Consider the following 17,883-nt stretch of genomic DNA (forward strand, 5'->3'; position numbering starts at 1 on the left):
TGTTTGCTCCTACTTGGCCGGATGCCAGAACTGCGGCAAACAGAATGAACTACTAGTCTAGACTGCTGAGGCGCGGGGGTCAAGTTCCATGTCATCGGCAATAGTGGGGGAAAAGTGAAGAGCCCGATATTGGAACACAGATATTCACTGATAGTTGGATCCCATCACGTGACTTTTTTATTTTATTTTTGTCGAGTACGTAAACATGCGAATAACACAAATCCCATTGGCCCGTGATTAGAGTCGATGAATGCCTCATCAGCCGAGACATATAACTGTGTCAATGACGTAACTTCGTGCTCTCCGAATCCAACTGTAATAAGGCGCGATCGCGAGTGCATTTCCAGGAGCTGCAAATCACGGCCGATTTAAAACGATTGGTAAAACTTTGACATATGACGTATAAGCGGCCATCCGGAATATATGGGGAAAGCTACGCAAGATGGGGGAGACGACAGATTGCGTTTTGTTCAGCATGAAGAGGAGGGAGAAAGCCAAAGGGAAAAAAAGAAATATTATATATCAAACGATACGAGTTCTAGACTTTTTGGACTATTGAAAATGAGACGCTTCATGATTGCAATGGATTCGATTGAGAGTGAAGAGAGTGAGAGAGAGAAAGAGGGGAGAGGACCGAGAATAGAAAGAGGCTGAAGAGGGGAGAGAGCTACTGGTTTCGAAAGGAAAAAGGATAGAAAGAGAGAGAAAGAAGGAAAAAGGATCAGTCTACCGGAGAGTTTCGTTTTTGTTCCGAATCTATATCCCCCCAATATGCCGTTGTAGTCAACAGCGATGTATATATCTTTATACCTATGTAGAGAGTCTGTATAATGTATATAATACACGGGTTCGATCGACTTGATCTTATACACAACGACCCCCAGACCAACATACACACAAAGAAGAGCTTCATAATAGGCGGACACAATGCGGCGGACCCCCCGCTTTGGCTGACCCACCGTCTGTCTGTCTATCAATCTGTCGCTCTCAGCGTTGGCCAATGCACAATTCAACTCGGAGAAACTTTGGAATCCATCGCTTTCCTTGTTACATTAGACGAGGGAGAAACTAGTCATCATTCCATCTCATTTCCTCTTCACCCCCTTCGCCCTTTTTCTTACAGCTCTAAAATCAATGGGGCGGAAAAAGACTGAAAATACGCGCGATTGAAATCGACATGACTATCGACATGACTTCAATCAACTCAATTGACTGAATTTTTTATTTTTTTCCGTCCGGTTTTTCTTTTGCTTCGATATTTTCCTTCTTCCGACTGAAGTTATCCGTCTCCCTTCTCCCCCTTATTTTTTTCTTGCGTTCCCGGATATAAAGAATGGACCCATCACATAGACTTAGAATCAGAATGAGAAATTGAAAGAGAAAGAGATGAAAAGTGATGGGCCTCGTGCCACGCAAAACTCCCAAACAACCCCGCGCTCACCAAAAACGGAGCTGCTGCGGAGTGTAATGAAATTTCGTTTAATCTCTGGCTGTCATCTCCGTTTGTAATCCGTTAACGGATTTCCCATATAAAAAAGTAGATAGCTACGTATAGTAGTATGAATATATATTGTACCCCGTTAGACATTTCTTCGAAAACAAAAAACTTGAAAATATACGACGAAAAAGAGGAGGGAGGAAGAGTTATATAGTGGCAGTGACGAGGTTGAAAACACCATCAATCGATAGGCTAAAAAAGTAGGTCCTCTCTTTTTCAAACACATACGGACGGAGGCGAAAAAGGGAGGAAAAGATCTATCAGGCTTGGTTCCAAGACTTTTTAACGCCCTTCTCCCACTCGGCCCTCGTCTGCTGTCGCTTCATCTTAAAGAAAATAAGAGAAAGGCGGAGACGATGGAACGGGAAAAAGGAGGTGGATATCATCGACACACTCCATCCTCTTGTCTTCCGGACCCACCGCTTGTGTCTCAATATGCATTAGCTTGTGTATAAAAAAAAAAGATAGAAAACAAATGTGTTTGTTTGGCAAGAAGAAGACGACGACGACGACGGTCTAGAAATTCACCACGCTTCATTCTCAAGAAAGAGCATCCCGTGAGATCAGCAGCTCCGGCGTTCACGTTCCAGACATTACGCGGCCCAGTACACAGAAACCTCGACGAGTTTCCTGTCTTCCGATTCTCTTCCATCCATTTCTGTAATTTTTGACGCCTCACTCTCTCTTTAGATATAGAAATATTAATCTAGAAAAGTGGGCTATATATATTCACAGCACACTTTATAGAGAAACTCAGCGTGCCGTGCACTGCACACGGCACCCACCCACCGGTATCCGTCGAAACCAATAAACATGGCATCAAATATCTACCTCACATAAATATATGATAGATCCCTAAAACAATTTTGGATTAGTTTGTTCGTTCAAGGTGAAAATCGCTAGGGCAACCAAAGATGCACCCCACCACAAGCTGGCGGTATGAAATCAATATACAACCAACGCACAAGGCAGCAGCAGCAGCAGCAGTCTCGGAGAGAACGACAATGGAACGACTGGTACATATAGTACGCTTCTATACGTTCGCCTACGGAAACACAAGCCCAAACAATCGACCAACCTCGATCGATGGTCTCCGACGCCCCCGACGCCTCAACTTTCACGGTCCAATGAAATTAATAAATACGGCAGGATTGTGAGAGGAATAATACACCGAAGAAATGATCACCAATAACTTGTATTAATTCCTCTTCCTCCAAAAACAGACCCCGAAATGATAAGCACAAACTCAACTAGACTTTGGTAAACATTCGTCACGCATAATGATGGATTGGAGTTTGGTTTTCTAGAAAACTTACAATCTCCTGCGCGAGAAATACAAGGACGTGGACAGGTTCAACAGGTAACGCGGTAGTCCGTTCGTCAATTGTAACAAATGTCCGGCCTCAGATCTGCGATTCCGATCGACCAACTGCCGGGCGACGTCTTCCACTCGAGATGTTGGCTGCGATGATGACAAGAGTCTCTCGCACAATGGTGCATAAAGCACGGTGCCGGCCAATCGTCCCGTCAATCCTCGCTCCAGGATAAGATCTAGTATCTCTTGGTCGTAATCCGCCTCGTTCAACTGCAAGAAAGCAAAGAAGAAGAAAAATAAAAAATGACGCAAATGGACAGAAAGAAAAGAGGCACAAAATGACAGACAATATAAAAAGGGCTGAGCTTCAAGTGCCCTTCATTAGGGATTCATTTGTAATAACATTGATGACGACATACGGATTAGCTGTGCACATTCGTCGGCCAATAAGTATTATAAGCACAGTTTGCATTGCAGCAGCGAGTTCACAGTACTAGTAACCAAGGCAACGAACTTAATGATTTAGGGCCAAGTTTAGCATTTAGATACGGCAGACGTTTGACTAGACGTGACAAATTCAAGTTAATGCGCCAGACGAAGATCGATTCGATCCTCTTCCCAACTACATGTGAACAAGGTGTTCATTTCTCAACATGGCAGAGGTACAATGAGGTGGTGGCTCTTTGTCAAACTGTCTACTACAGAGGTCTGAAAGAGAGAACGTCCCCAAAAACATGAGAAAACGTCTTCTGACGACAAGGAGACGAGAAGGATGAGAAGAAACTTGGAAAAAAAACAAAAAAATACAAGAGCCTTTAATTTTTTCCCGCTTCCCGCTTTCACAGGGGGATTTCCGTCCTTCAGTTGAAAAAAAAAAAAAAAAAATAACACGCCTCTGGTGAGCTGAGCTCTCATTTCACGGTACAAGAGACACGACAAAGACTTACAGTGGGAAAAAAAAGCATAAAACAAAACACCCAAAAGGATGGGAAAAAAAGGAGAAAGAACAGGCAAATAAGAGACGGAAACAGCTCTGAAGTATGGATGCATCTATTTTACATCCATTAAGAGATGACGTTTGGCCGTTTGGAATTTGGATACCTTCATTCTCCGGGACTGCGCCAGATTCCCTTCCCTTGTCAAATAGTGAAATGAGAGAAGGAGAAAGAGAAGAAGAAGAAGAGAGAAGAAAGACAATAGCGGTTGTGGGGAGAAGAAGGGCTGGGAGAGCTGTACTTTGTTGGATCAGATTTCGTAGTTGTGCTTGGTCGTCGTGAACGCCTCCGTCTAACGGCACAACTTTCCGGAGATCGAGCACACAAATTGCTTGTTTAACGCGTTTGCCTTTTGTTTGCCCTGAAGCGCCTGGGGAGTGGTGTCGTAAGACCAGTCTGCACGTCCGCTCCTATACTATCTCATTCGTAAACTCAGCACACTTTAATAACACAAAAGAATATTCGGGGGAACAACGGAAAAAAAAAGTTCTTAAGGATGGCTTTCGAGACTCGGTGAATTTCGTAGAACGTGAGAAATAATGCCAATTAAAACCGAGGCCACCATCTATTGGCTACTTGTGTGGATGGGCCTTATTCATATATTCTTAACATCTTTCTTTTCGTTCTTCTCCGACTTCATTATTCTACATTTTGAAAAATGTTGTAATACCTCTTGGGCCGAGTCCACAAAATTTATGACATCATCCAGCAAAAACGGCAGAGAAGACCGGAGTGCGACGTGCAGGCGGAGACGGATGTTGGAATTGGCGTCGTCTGAAGGCAAGCTCCTCACAGTCTGGTAAATGAGGTGGATGCACTGAAATGGAGATATCAAACATCAGAAACTGGGCCATCTCAACCAACTCTTTCCAAACGATTCCCCCAGGTCCTCCCTCCTCCCCGTACTCTTCAGATGAGATAGTAAAAAGAAAACAAACAAAACAGACTGCTCACTTACTTCGTCAGACAAGGGCGGTTTCTGTTCCAAGGCAAGCTTTAGGGATTCCAATACGGATGTGTCGTCCAGGGAGGACGTCAGCTTTCTCATCGCCATCCAAAGTACAACCCACGGAGTAGAATGCGGATCACTGAACAATGTTTACAAAAAAAAAGACTCTGTCATGAGATTATTGTCAAAGGCTAAAAGGCAGGTGAGCAGATGATTTGAACCAAACATATGGATTATCTATTGTTATATAAAACCCGGGAAAAGCTGACGGGAAAAGGAAAAAATCGATGCGGAAGCTTGAATATCAACGCACCTTTCAGATTCAAATGGCGGCCAGAAATTGAGCAACTTGGCCAGCGACGTCAAATGAGCGATGGTGTGGCTCATCTCCAAGAGCCGATCGAAAATATTTCGGCGTTGCTCGACGCTCCTCAGGTCCTCTTCTCTCAGACGGTGGATAACATTTTGGGGATCGGCTGTATCGTCTTGGTTTGATGTCCAAGACTGTTGGATCAGTGCCAAAGAGCGGAGCCATTGAACACGGCTTCCGGATTCAGATAGACCGACAAAGTCTACCGGAAGTGTTTGCAGCATCAACATCAGTTGGAGGCGGACCTGAACGTCAATTGTGTCGTCCTCGTAAAACTGGCTCATCATTTCACCAATATCCAAGCGACTGAGGAGACCAGTTTCTTCATGGCCATCCAGAACTTCACCGACCTGAGTCAACAGATGTAGTAACACCTGCATTGCATCTTTGCCGGCCAACTCGTGTTCGCCTTTGTCAACTTCGACGGATCGGCGGAGGAATTCCAGGACGTAGCGAATGGCATCAACAAGAACGTCTTCCGGCGATGAACCAAAATCCGGCGGGAAAATGCCAATGAGTAGTCGAACGACGGACAAGGGCTGCCTCTCCACCAGAATCCGTAACAGCACCCGATGCAAGGCGGTCTCTTCCGCCCGACTCTTTTCAAACTCCCTCCAAAATTGACTTCCTGCTGATGAGACAACTTCCGTGCGGATCTGGATGTACTCGTCACTCCTCAAACGTTCCAAATGCTCCGCCCACTTTTCCATGCGGGCCTGGTTGTCGTCCGAGACTAGAGCGTCGCTGGAAGCTTTGCTTTTGCCGCGCTCTTTGGCGATTTTCAGACATCGACGACAAATTTCTGTCCGGATATCAAGCGTCAGCAAGTCCAAGGCACGATCGGAGAAGCAAAGGCCATCGACAAGGTTTAAGAACTCTTCTGAATTTAGCTTGGTGACGTGAGTCTTGCAACTTTCAAATCGATCAAGCCAATCGGAGACCGCCACACTTTTGCCTTCATCGGCCAACGCGAAAAAATATTTCCGAATCCAGATTGAATGCACGGTAGCCTGGCTTACGCCCGGCGACATTCCTTTGACCGAAGACGATATCAGTTGTGCGAGCTTGGCTAGTTTGCCAACGTTTTCCGCAGTGGCGACGCTCTCAATCTCTTGCACAAAACCTTGAACGGATCGCGTCAGCTTTTTCACGTCAACACCCTTAATCGATTCCAGCTTACGCAGAATTTGAACGTATACAGGAGCGGGGGGCTCCGTGAATGCAGCAGTCGTTGGGTTCGAATTGAGTAACTGGAAGAAAAGGACTAGCCGACCATAATCTCGACCCGAAATACTCGGATAGATTACGTCCACCATCTTCGCCCCGAGTGTTTGTGGGTCATTGAATAAGATGTCGCGTATGCGGTATTCGTCCATGTGTTTCACGATATAGCTTGGAGCAATCTTCTCTTCGGCGAACAAAGCTGCCAGATGAGAAAATGTCACTTCCCATTCAGAAACGCCATAATGTGCTGCCAAGCGTACGGCTGCTGAATAGACGCCGGAATCAGTTGTGATGGCAAGACCTACAATTGTATCTCGCTTGTAGATATCGTCCGTCGTGAATCGATTAATATCGACTCCTCCGTCCAATCGACGTAGTTGCTGCGCTTCAGACACATCGGCTAGAAGTCGTAGAGCTCGTTTGAGAAGGTTGCGGCACACAACCTGATCTTTCGACAAACCTGTCTCGGGAAGGGTCAGGCAACGATGGATCAGAGTGCGCGGACGGGCGGTGACCATGTTGGCATCAGCAACCAAGGATTCGTCCTGAGAGAAACGCATCATGCGTAGAGAGAAATAATAGGCAGCCATCTGCAGAGTGATCTCTGTGCTGGGTAAACGCGTTAAAGGCTCCCATGCTTCTTCGGTCGCCTCTAGATCCAATAGATGGCCCAAGGCCAGCAAACAATCAGAAGGAAATAGACATTCGGCTAACTTGGATAATATGTCGTCTCTTGAACGGCTTTTGACGTAAGGTTTTTCCAGGCTGTCCAGCACCAGCATTCGCCAGGACCACATGAGAAGATTAAGTTCACTATTGACCATCTCGGGCAGAGAAAAAAGCCGATAGGAAGCACCCAATTGACTCTCGTGAAGTTCTATCCTTTTGTTGCACCAGACGTCCCAATAGAACACGGATAAGCCCCAACGGATGCATTCTTTATTATCTTCTGATGTTCTAGGGGTGGGCGTTTTTCTTGCTCCATTTTCTGCTGGCCGAGCTTCTTTTAGTTTCAAGCTGCTCTTGACGACATTCACCAATTGCTTTGTCGTTTCCGCAGTTGTCTGCAACACCTGCTTCGACACGCTTCCACCACTGGTAGTTGTGGTAGTTGGAATCTGATTATTTTTATCCATCTCTTGACGATAGTCTTCGACTGATTTTGGATACACCAACTTCAAGAAATTATCATTGCCGTTTTCGTAATCCATGTACATTTTAATTTGTTTTTTGCATTCCTGTTCAAGTTGTTTTTGTTCCAACTTCCATTGCAATTGTAGCAATTCTTCGATGCATTCAGCTGGGCAATAGACTAAAGAGAAGGAGATGAATTCTATCTTCATACTCAAATCGGTCACTTCATCAAGCTTGGCTAGTTGGCTGCAGACCTTCCATCCGACTGCATGATTGGCTAAACGAAGTTTTCCACACATTTGGCCAGCTACTTCAAGATCTTGTTTTATGATTGCCGTTTCAGCAATTCGGACATATATATGCCCTTCTAGTTCTTTCCGACGATCTTCATTATTAGTTAACGAACTTCCTTTGCAAGCTCTGAGCAGATGTCCAAGTCGGAGGAGTCGAGACGAGTTCTTGTAAGCTTTGTTAGCTTGTTTCAAAACTTGATCAATGAGAAAAAGACGATTTCGCGACAACCTTATCTTGAGCGGTGGCATATCCAATCCATAATCGTACAGAAGCTGAATAGCGCCAATTAGATCCTAGGGCGAAAAAAAAAAAAAAAATAATAATCATAAGACATAAGTCACACTTGATAAAAAAAGAAATGACAAATTAACACCTTTTCTTCTTGAATAGTTTCGTCGTCAATTGTCACTAAATTGAGACAATAGCTCGCTAAGTCTAAGCTGGGATCCGAAAGGTTTTCAGAAGAATTAATGTACTCTTCAGCTGCTTGGAGAATTAATTCTTTGCTTCGGCCAAATGGAATTTTCGACGTTGAACTGATGTGATGATTCTGTGATGTGTGGGAATCGATATTTGGATGAAGCTGCAGCATCAAACCAGCAGAAACGATGTTCTCCTTTTTAGCCGAAGAAAGTAAGCTACCAACGAGAATTTCGTAGCACAGTTGGGGGCTGATACAACAAAAGACTTTACGCTGCAACTCCAGCATGTCTTCTAACAATTCTTTCCATCGATTTTCGGTCGATGGATCGCCCTTTCTTAAAGCCGTCCTGGTCAAACGGACGAAAAGTTGTTCAAGCTGCTCCACATCGTTCTGCTTGGCCAATATAGTCGCAGGTGTTATGGCCACGTCGTGATTTTCGAGAATGTCAGCTGCCTCTAAATGAGATTGGAGCTGATCCAACTGATCGTGTAGATGGGTTAGTAGCGGATCTGCTTTGGAGCCAGTTGGTCGCTCAGGTAAGCAATCGTAAATTTTCATGGCCACTTCAAGTTGGTCATTCTTCTGGCAGGCGTAGATGCATTCCAGAGCTAGCGATATCAAGAAACTTGCGTCGACGACAATCGGGCTGGCCTGATCCGTCTTCGAATTGGCACAAACCTGCAGTGCCCAGTCCAGATTTTCTTGACTCCTGACTACGAGTAGGCCGCGTAATAGCTCCTTGATACGACCAGGCTGTAGAGTATCCAGGCGACGTAAATAAGGCATCAACCAACGATGAAGTTTCGGTAAAAAAGAATCAACATCACAGCCATCCATGATTAGTTGACAAACGCTCAGCTCGCTCATGGCGTCGAGCCTTTCCAAGTTGAGGTGTTCTTGCTGGAGGTCGTAGACAAGTGTTTCCAGCGTCAATAACTGATGATGGATGCGTTCCAAGTGAGGCACGTTTCTTTCTAGGCCAAGTTTGATGAAATCCAACGCGTTCTCCACCAACATGCTGTCAAATATAACAAACGTTGTCATCAATATTATCAGTATTTATTAAAATTAAATAAAACAAACCTTTGTTTCTCGATGTCCGCAGCTCGTGTTCGATACCATAGACTAACAAGGTCGGTAGTTAGTACAATTCCCATAGAGAAGAAAGGTTTTAATTGTTTGGCTTCTTCACTGTAGAATTGATCAACGGTTTCTATCTCCAACTGACGATCCACATCAACAGCTATCCGAGCGGCTGGGCATTCACACCAATCTGACTTTCGTAGTTCCTGTTGCTCCCATAAGAAAACTTCCTCGCCGACATCACATTCTGGTAAAACGGAGCGGTATTCAAAAGGCGGAACGGTTTCAGGGAAGCAAGAACAGACGGCCAATCGGTGAGGTAGCGTTTGGGGTCCATTGAAAGTGAACATAACGGCGACGGCTTGCCATTCACCCTGCCGGGCAAAACCTACAGTCGATTCCAATGCTGTTTGAGACCGAAAAGTTTCGAAAAAAGATGGGTCAAAGCGCTGCCCTGCGGCATGAGGTCCCCCCAAGATCATCTCGTAGATGGACAATCGATCGAGAAACTGTAGCAAACGACGTCGTGTTGATATCAGCATTTTTTGCTGCACTGTCAAATTATCAAAATCGATCTGTGCCAGCCACTTTCTTCTTTGCTCTTCTTCTTTTTTCAACATTTCAGATTCCGTTTCTTGGAACTCAATCGGACCCCAAGGTGGCTTATTACGACCTCCTTCCTCTATGTCCACAACTACGGCTAGATCAGTGTTTTTCAATCCATACAGTAGGAGTTCGCGGGCTGCATCCACATCGCTGGGAACACGTTCTAGACATTCACGAAGTACCCAGTTGCGTTTGGTCACTTTGCTCAGATAATCGTGGATGGTTGCAATAGTAGCAGGTGCATTTCTCCATTGTCTTTGATACACCAGATCGCAATCTAGACCATATACTCGAGCCAGGGCCAAGGCTTCGCCATATTCTACACAAATAAAATATATCTTTTAGATTCTCATTCAATGTTAAAACGATAAATTTTATTTAAAACTCGGAAATTAACCTTCAGCGTCTAATTTCCATATGTAGAGCTCATCCGGAGTTGTTCGCTTAAAACCTAAAAGACGATACGTCCTTGTGAGGAGTTTAGGGCGTTTCCTGGGTGGTCGGAAACGCTCACTGTCCGTAACCCTGCGAAAAACATAAAATATTATTACGAGGTGTAAAATAAATGGTCATATTAGACAAACCAATAAAGGAGTGAGCGCACGGCTCTTTGGGCCATGAATGTTTTCTCTTCATCTCCGCTCGGATCGTCTTCGAATTCATAGTCGGCATAATCAGATACTGCTGTATCGTCGGTAGTTGGCTGAAGTCGTTTCCGCTTTACTTTCACTTCACATTCCAGGCCTAAGAAAGTACTGTCAAATGCTGGACTGATACGCGGAGAACCTTCAAAGAATTCTGCCGAAGAGCCAAGTTTGTTTCGAAGATCCGCTGCAGCGCACACAGAAACGGCTCCTGAGCAACGGGCTATGACCAGTGAATTTGCTGACCACCAATTAACATCAACAGGATGGAATTTAAATGGATTTTGGAAAGTAGGGCTGCGTACACGGCGATGAGCGGGTAGTTGAAGAATCCCAGGATTTAGTTCATCAAAGCCCGGCTGGCGATCCAGTGGCCAGAACTGTTGACAATTCAAGGCAGGAATCGACCAAACTGAAATAGCTCCGGAAAGATGAATAGCTGCTAGAGAAGAACCATCCGCCGAAGAACTTAGTTTAACAACAGTGTTTCCATATTGTTTCTTCTTTAATGACTGTAACCATAAATTCGGTAACGGATTTGTCTCAATAGGCGCTTGAATGTAGAAAGGGAGTTCATCAATTATTCTCCATGATGTTAAACCGTATTTGGCTCCGGTTACTCCTTGATTGTTTCCAGAATTGTTAGGCTCACACGACGTAATAACTGGGGAGGCTAAAACCAATAAATTACGCGACTGATCTGCACAGAACGCCGTTACACCATAAGGCACGTGTGACGCAAACGAAAACGTGTGACTCTCCTTAAAGCCTTGGGTAGGTGATACAAAAAAAGCACTAAGTTGGCCAAAGTGATCCAAACATATGAGTTCGTACGACCAGTGAGCATTTTTGGTTCTGGTGTCAACAAATGCCAGCCCTGCTATCACATTGGCTGGGACTTCATTTGAGGAGCCTTGCAAAATAGTTTCTTTGGGAGGAGGAATGACAAACAGATGTGTTGCCAGCAAGTCGTAAACATCAATTGATCCACTACTGTGTGCCACGGCCAACAGGGTTCCATCGGGGCTCCACTGTAACTTTCTCCATTGCGGGAATTGATCTTTGGAGACAAAATTTTTTCCAATTGGTACAGAATAATTATCTCTGGAGGTTCGGATTTCCAAAGCACTATCTTGAAGGATAGCAACTGCTTTACCATTAGAACCAACCGCGAACAGCCATGGTAGTTGCTGGTTTAACCAACTGCAAAGATGAAAATTTATATAGTTTTACTGCATTTATCATGTGTGGATGAAAGCAGAAACTACTTACTCAGCAACATAATAAGCACCAGAACTCTTTTTTAAGTATTTTAGGATACTTCTCCAACTCAAATAAGATTCATCAACAATTTTATTCTGAAGATAACAAAAAATAATAATAATAAAGTGAGTTAGAAAAATAAAATTTAATATGAACATAATAAACCTACAATGACATCTTGCTCCTGTGACCATTCTGAGAAAACGAGCAGTTCATAAAGAATGCTATCTTCTAAGCTGTCAGCGATTTCATCCATTTCAGCGAAACAAATTACTTTTCTTGCTTGTGAAGTATGAATCTTTATTCAATTTGCCATAGTGGTTAGCCGGTTCGGTTAATCTTTAGAAGTAAACAAGAACGCAGGTATATACGGCTGTAGCTAGCAAGCAAAAAATACTGACAACAGTGACAAGACATAAGAGGAAACATAGCAGCCGACAAAACTCACGAAGACACGAACTACTTTTTAAGCAGTGTTGCCGATACAAAGCCGAGTAAGAGCATGGACTACTCTAATTAATTAAGGACGGGACTCTTCGGCATTTCCTATGTCGGCCCTGTAAATTTTTTTTCGGGAGAATCGGAATCGGAATTAGAAAATAAATATTTAATTACCTAATGTTCCTATACCTAAAATTTATCTTTATAGAGATATTTTGATATTCTTTATTGGAAAATTGAAATAGTGGGAAACACCGGTGCCATCTAGGAACCAAACCTCGTAAGCTCTTGTAAGTTTAAAAGCAGATACCCATTGCGTATATAAGAGAGACCACTCTCTTATCTCTATTCCTCTGAAATAGCTGCCTATCTCTCCTTTACCTTGTAGGTTATATTGGCAAGAGATTAGGAGAGCGTCAAAATTCAGCTTAAGCTTTGCTTATGCGGCGTTGCCCTGTCACACGAAATCGTTAATTGCGGAGTTTCAACTAATTTTTAAGTTGACACTTGACGAAATGCAAGTGTTGTTTACCACCTGTCTAGATGTGAAAAAAGAAAGAAATAGCGATGGAAGAATGACATTGTCTAACGAGAAATTACAACGAACCCATTCCATCAGAACGACAGAGAAAGCAGCAATACACAGACTTTCGTATAACAGGCAACGTCGCATAAGCAAAGCTTAAGCTGAAATTTGACGCCTCCTAGGGTGCTTTGTTGCTAGAGGGCACCGGTGTTTCCCACTTTTACCCTTACTGCCGAAAGTAAAATTACAATATCTTATTGATTAGTTTATTTCACTAAGATTTATATACATAGTTAGAATAAGCGAAAAAAACTGAATTTATTGATATTTTTTATTAATTTTCTCATGAAAATAGCCCACCCGACTAGCTTTAACACGGCGAGGTAGGCGAAGAGTCCCGTCCTTAATTAGAGTAGTCCATGCCCTAAGCAGATTTGGAAAATTTAAAATTTTTAAAATTTCCGAAACTTTAAAAAGCGCCTCTAGTGAGTGTGTCAGCTACTAAGCTCAGCTACTTTTGAGAGCCTAGATGGCTCTTTTTAACGTTTCCACATAGACTACGAAGGAAAGACTGAACTCCCCTATAACCCCCCTGAAGCGATGCTTCTGCATGCCGGTAGGGGTCAGGCCGTACGGGTTAACAAGGCAATTAGTCGTTCCCCGTTTCCCTACTGATTACGTGCTTCACACACACCGGGTATATGTAATTCATATGGATTTTTAGATTTTATACTATAATTTTATATAGCCCTTCCCCGTGTCCCTTGAAATTTTACTTAATTTTGCTTACTAAAAAAGTTTTATGTGACACCCTTTTCCCTATGAATAAAGCCCCCACTACAGTGTTGCACGATTGAATTAAACAAATCGTGCAACACTGTTGTGAGGGCTCTATTCACACGGAAAAGGGTGTCACATAAAACTTTTTTTTCTACACCCGAATTTGTAAGCAAAATATTATTAATTATTTAAAAAAATTATTGATAAAGCAAATGTAAACAAGATGTTAAAAAATAAAAGCAATTTCTCATAAATTAAACTCGGGGTCAATGTTTTTGTTATCTAACCTTCTCTCCCAAGCTGACTTGTATTGTGTCCCATCTACGGCTTATTTCCACTTCATTGCTTTTATCCACACCATGATCTAAATCCACGCAATGAATTGTATCCTTACCCTAACTTAAATCCAAACTTAAATCCTTATTATTGATAAAGCGAATGTAAATAAGATGTTAAAATATAAAAGAATTTGCTCGTAAATTAAACTCGGGGTTAATGTTTTTGTTATCTAACCTTCTCTCCCAAGCTGACTTATATTATGTCCCATCTACGGCTTATTTCCACTTCATTGCTTTTATTCACACCATTATCTAAATCCACGCAATGGATTGTATCCTTATCCTAACTTAAATCCAAACTTAGGTACAACAACATGATTGATGGCCACACAGTTTTCTCTTATCCAACCACGAAATCTACGCCATGTATTTTTTTCACGCCGGGACTTGGCAACATTACATCCTGTCCAAGCCGTGGTCCCAGCTACATGATCCATAATTACACCTGTGGCCACAATTATTTAAGGACTCACACCGTACCCTATATCCACACGTAACCTGATCTCTTGTCTACCCTAATACTTATATCCACGCCGGGCCTTGTGCCCTTGCCATATATCCACACTGTCATCAGGATTCGCATTATATCTAATATGTCCTATCCACATCATGGCTTATAACTACATTCCATACAGGAACTTGTATAAGCAATATTAAACAGCCAAAACGCAGAAAGAGTCATTGTAGGTAATAGCTGAGCGGAATCTCGACAAATAAGACTGTGTATATTCTTCGTATAGTCAATAAGGTACAAACAAGAAAACACTTTTTCAAGAACAATTTGGAAAATAATGGCGAATTTGTTGTTATGAAACGGGTAACATCAGTAAAACGTTGAAAATTTGGTCGCTTTTTAGCGTTACACAGCAAGTTCGCTAACTGCCAACAGCCAACTTACAGGCCGACAGTTTTCCGTTCCTTTTCGAAGTGGCAGCTCCTATGTAATCTTTTTTTAAATCGATATTGTGGACGAAAGTGGTCCATTTTCGAGGGAGTAAATTCTAAATATAAAATTAATTAATTTTAAATGATACAAATAGCATGTAAAAACATAAACAAATTGTTTTTTTTTTCATGGATTTCATCAATGGCTTCAGTTCGAGTAGAATCTCATCGGCTGGGAGTGCAAAATTATCTAGAATAGAAAACATTTTTTATGAAAAGTTTTTTTTTTGCATTTGGTTTGTGGTCCACCAGTCCCGGATAAAGAGAATTGGGAGTGGGCGGCAACGCTGGGATTAAAATTTTTATTTGTTACCGTAAGCCTGTTAAATAAAAGGGGTAAATGATTTCACCACTGCTTTCCTGGAATATCCTGAATCTTTGTAAATGGCACCAGCCACTTCTTCGAATAGATCGGCTAAAACACTGGGCACCAGGAGACATTCGGTTATCGCATTACCATTCTCAGGAGTTGCTTTTAGTCGAAAAAAAAAGAAAGAAAATTAGTTTATATTTTCTCCTAATTCATAAGCAGAGTTTCTTTCATCTCTTCTCCCTTACTCTGCTGGAAATGGATGTCCCTCCTTTAGTTGGTTCTCAGAAAATTCGTTGAATTGTTTCTGTGGTTCAGTTGGCATTCCACGCAGGAACTTGTAAAGCCGAATTTCACAGCAAAAACCCTAAATGAATCATTGCAAGTCATTGCCGAGCGATATCTTGACAAATTGGAGTCCCCTAGATGCCTCCTTTCCCTTGGCCCACCAATTTTACAGTGTTAGCACCCCGCGGTATTCCTTTGTCCCGTAGTTACGTCACCCGTTGTTCATTCGTGAGTTCATCAACCAAATATGTACATTTGATGGCCTGCAATAAAAAAAAAAACATGTATGAATAAATAAAAGCAGATTTTCAAAATATTTTTTATTTTAACTATCAATGTGGCACTGTTCTTTTTTCCTCCCCTAACACTTTTTCCTGTATTTAATTTCTGTTTTCTTTTCAATAAAAAAACAAACATGTATGAATAAATAAAAGCAGATTTTCAAAATATTTTTTATTTTAACTATCACTGGGCACTGTTCTTCTTGCCTCCCCTTACACTTTTTCCTGTATTTAATTTTTGTTTTCTTTATTTTTATTTTAGAGAAGAGCTTTGGAGCCTATATACCTCTACAAGCCACCACCGACCTCCAAATACAGATTGGATCGTTTAAGAGGGGGACTTATACTTACAGAAATCAAAGAGTTTGAAAGAATTCTACGCTACAGTTTCCTCAACAAATGGCTTCTTAGCGAAAGCGTAATACATCGCGTGGGCGGTATCATAAACTACGAACGCTCTGAATTCCTTGGGGATTCAATTGTCGGTAAGCATTAAGTAAACTACGGTATAATAATTCTTAGGTAGGCGGACTCTTATCTCAAAATGAATCCTATAGGGAACTTCTGATGAAGTCCGCCTACCTTAGAGCAATTATACCAACGAATAACTAAATAAAATCAGGGCTCCTGATTCTCTTCATCTGGCGCTGGTGCGCCACAGGGTCGTAACCATATGCATGAACGAGAAATAGGGTGTATGATTTCAGAACAGCTTTCCTGGAAAAGCCCGAGTTTTTGTAGATGGCACCTCCCACAGATTCAAATAGGTCGGCAAGAACACCTGGCACCAGGAGCGATTCTGCCGTTGCATTCAGATTCACGGTGGTACCTTTCAATCTAAAAAAAAACTGAAAGATTATAATTATTTTACATTTCCCCTTGAAATTCTGGATATCAATTTTATGTGGGGGGGGGGGAGTGAGGTGAAATGGGGTAAATGTGTTACACGACGGATAAATTTTAAAACTTTGCTTGTTTAAAAAGGTACGACTGTTTGTTAATTTATGAAAAGTTAAAATTGTTAACTTAAAAGATTTCAAAGTTCACAATTCACAATAGTTTTTTTTAACAAGAGAAGTTGGAAAATTCATCGCTGTCCCCTAACTTCTTGCATCTCTTCTTTCTTACTCTGCTTGCGAATGGATGGGACTCCTTTATTTATTTGGTTCAGTACGAATTCGTTGATTTGGTTTAGTTGTTTGGTTGAGTGCACTCCAGGAAGGAACTTTTCCAGAATTTCACAGCTAAAACGCCGGAAGATTCGTTAAACGTAATAGCCGAGTGAAATCTTTACAAATGCGATTGGGTTGACGCTTCAGATTTGTCAAAAAGATAAGTAGATACTACCAAATCTAAAAATATATTTTTTTTCTTTAAAAATAATTTTTTAAAGTTAATGGATGGTATAATAGTTCTAAAAAGTAGGCAGGCTTAATCAGAAGATCCATAAAGGAGGATGTGTGAAAATTTTTCCGAGAATGGAGTCCGCCTACCTTAGAACTACTATACCGTGGTTTTCAAGCTTACCGACAGCCGAATCTCCGAGATATTCAAGTCATTCATAATTTATGACTCCCCCCTCGCGATGGATGACGGCTTCACTAAGAAGCAATTTGTTTACAAAATTTTAACGTTGTTTCTTTTCAAATTCTTTTGTAAGTCGTGCTTTGAGTCCACCACGTAAACGATCCATTCTAAACTTTTTTACTCGTGGGGGTTCAATTGACATCAGTTCCAACGCTCTTTTCTAAAATAAAAAAAAAATAAAGAAAACACAATATAAATATAGGAAAGGGGAGGAAAGAAGAACAACGTGAATGTTCGGTCGCTTCAATTCGATCGATGGACGATCTTAACACAGCTTCATATTAATAGGTAAAATATAAAATATTGAATAGATGTTGACTCGTTCAATCACGACCGCCCAGTTTTGCCGGTTGATAGTCACCAGTTTAACTCCACACGCGATCCTCGACTTCCGACAGTTTACGTTCTGGTTCCAGTCACAAAAGCGGCGGAGGAGGCGGTGGGGGGAATCAATCATTACGTAATGTTGCTTTCTTCCCTCCAGCAGCGACGAAGGTTAACGGAAGGGGAGTGGTCATCTGTTAGTATACAGCCGCCGCTCTAAAAGCCAGATCTGGCAACAGCCTCTGTATGCTGCTCAATAAGAAG

The 17,883-nt window shown here is 42.2% G+C and overlaps 1 protein-coding gene across 1 annotated transcript; it reads right to left on the minus strand.

Annotated features, from left to right (window-relative positions):
• Nucleotides 1-2,677: 2,677 nt before the first annotated feature.
• Nucleotides 2,678-12,259, minus strand: LOC124342862 (neuroblastoma-amplified sequence-like). Its single transcript, XM_046796063.1, has 10 exons — nucleotides 11,969-12,259; nucleotides 11,809-11,894; nucleotides 10,477-11,739; nucleotides 10,290-10,417; nucleotides 9,287-10,211; nucleotides 8,153-9,221; nucleotides 5,071-8,072; nucleotides 4,767-4,896; nucleotides 4,479-4,625; nucleotides 2,678-3,083 (listed from the first exon to the last, which is right to left on the minus strand). Exons 1-10 carry the CDS (start codon nucleotides 12,053-12,055, stop codon nucleotides 2,811-2,813), a joined length of 7,110 nt encoding a protein of 2,369 aa, XP_046652019.1. The 5' UTR covers nucleotides 12,056-12,259; the 3' UTR covers nucleotides 2,678-2,810.
• Between the last annotated feature and the right edge of the window lie 5,624 nt (nucleotides 12,260-17,883).

Source organism: Daphnia pulicaria, chromosome 1 (genome assembly GCF_021234035.1).
Source record: "Daphnia pulicaria isolate SC F1-1A chromosome 1, SC_F0-13Bv2, whole genome shotgun sequence".
Taxonomy (NCBI): Eukaryota; Metazoa; Arthropoda; class Branchiopoda; order Diplostraca; family Daphniidae; genus Daphnia; species Daphnia pulicaria.

Bases quoted from the DNA above. Each gene is read 5' to 3' on its own strand.
- LOC124342862 (XM_046796063.1), bottom strand. From the start codon at position 12,055: ATGGATGAAATCGCTGACAGCTTAGAAGATAGCATTCTTTATGAACTG. The intron at 11,895-11,968 runs GTAGGTTTATTA...TGTTATCTTCAG, and splicing joins CACAGGAGCAAGATGTCATT to AATAAAATTGTTGATGAATC. The intron at 3,084-4,478 runs GTATTACAACAT...GCTTTCTTGCAG, and splicing joins TTGTGGACTCGGCCCAAGAG to TTGAACGAGGCGGATTACGA.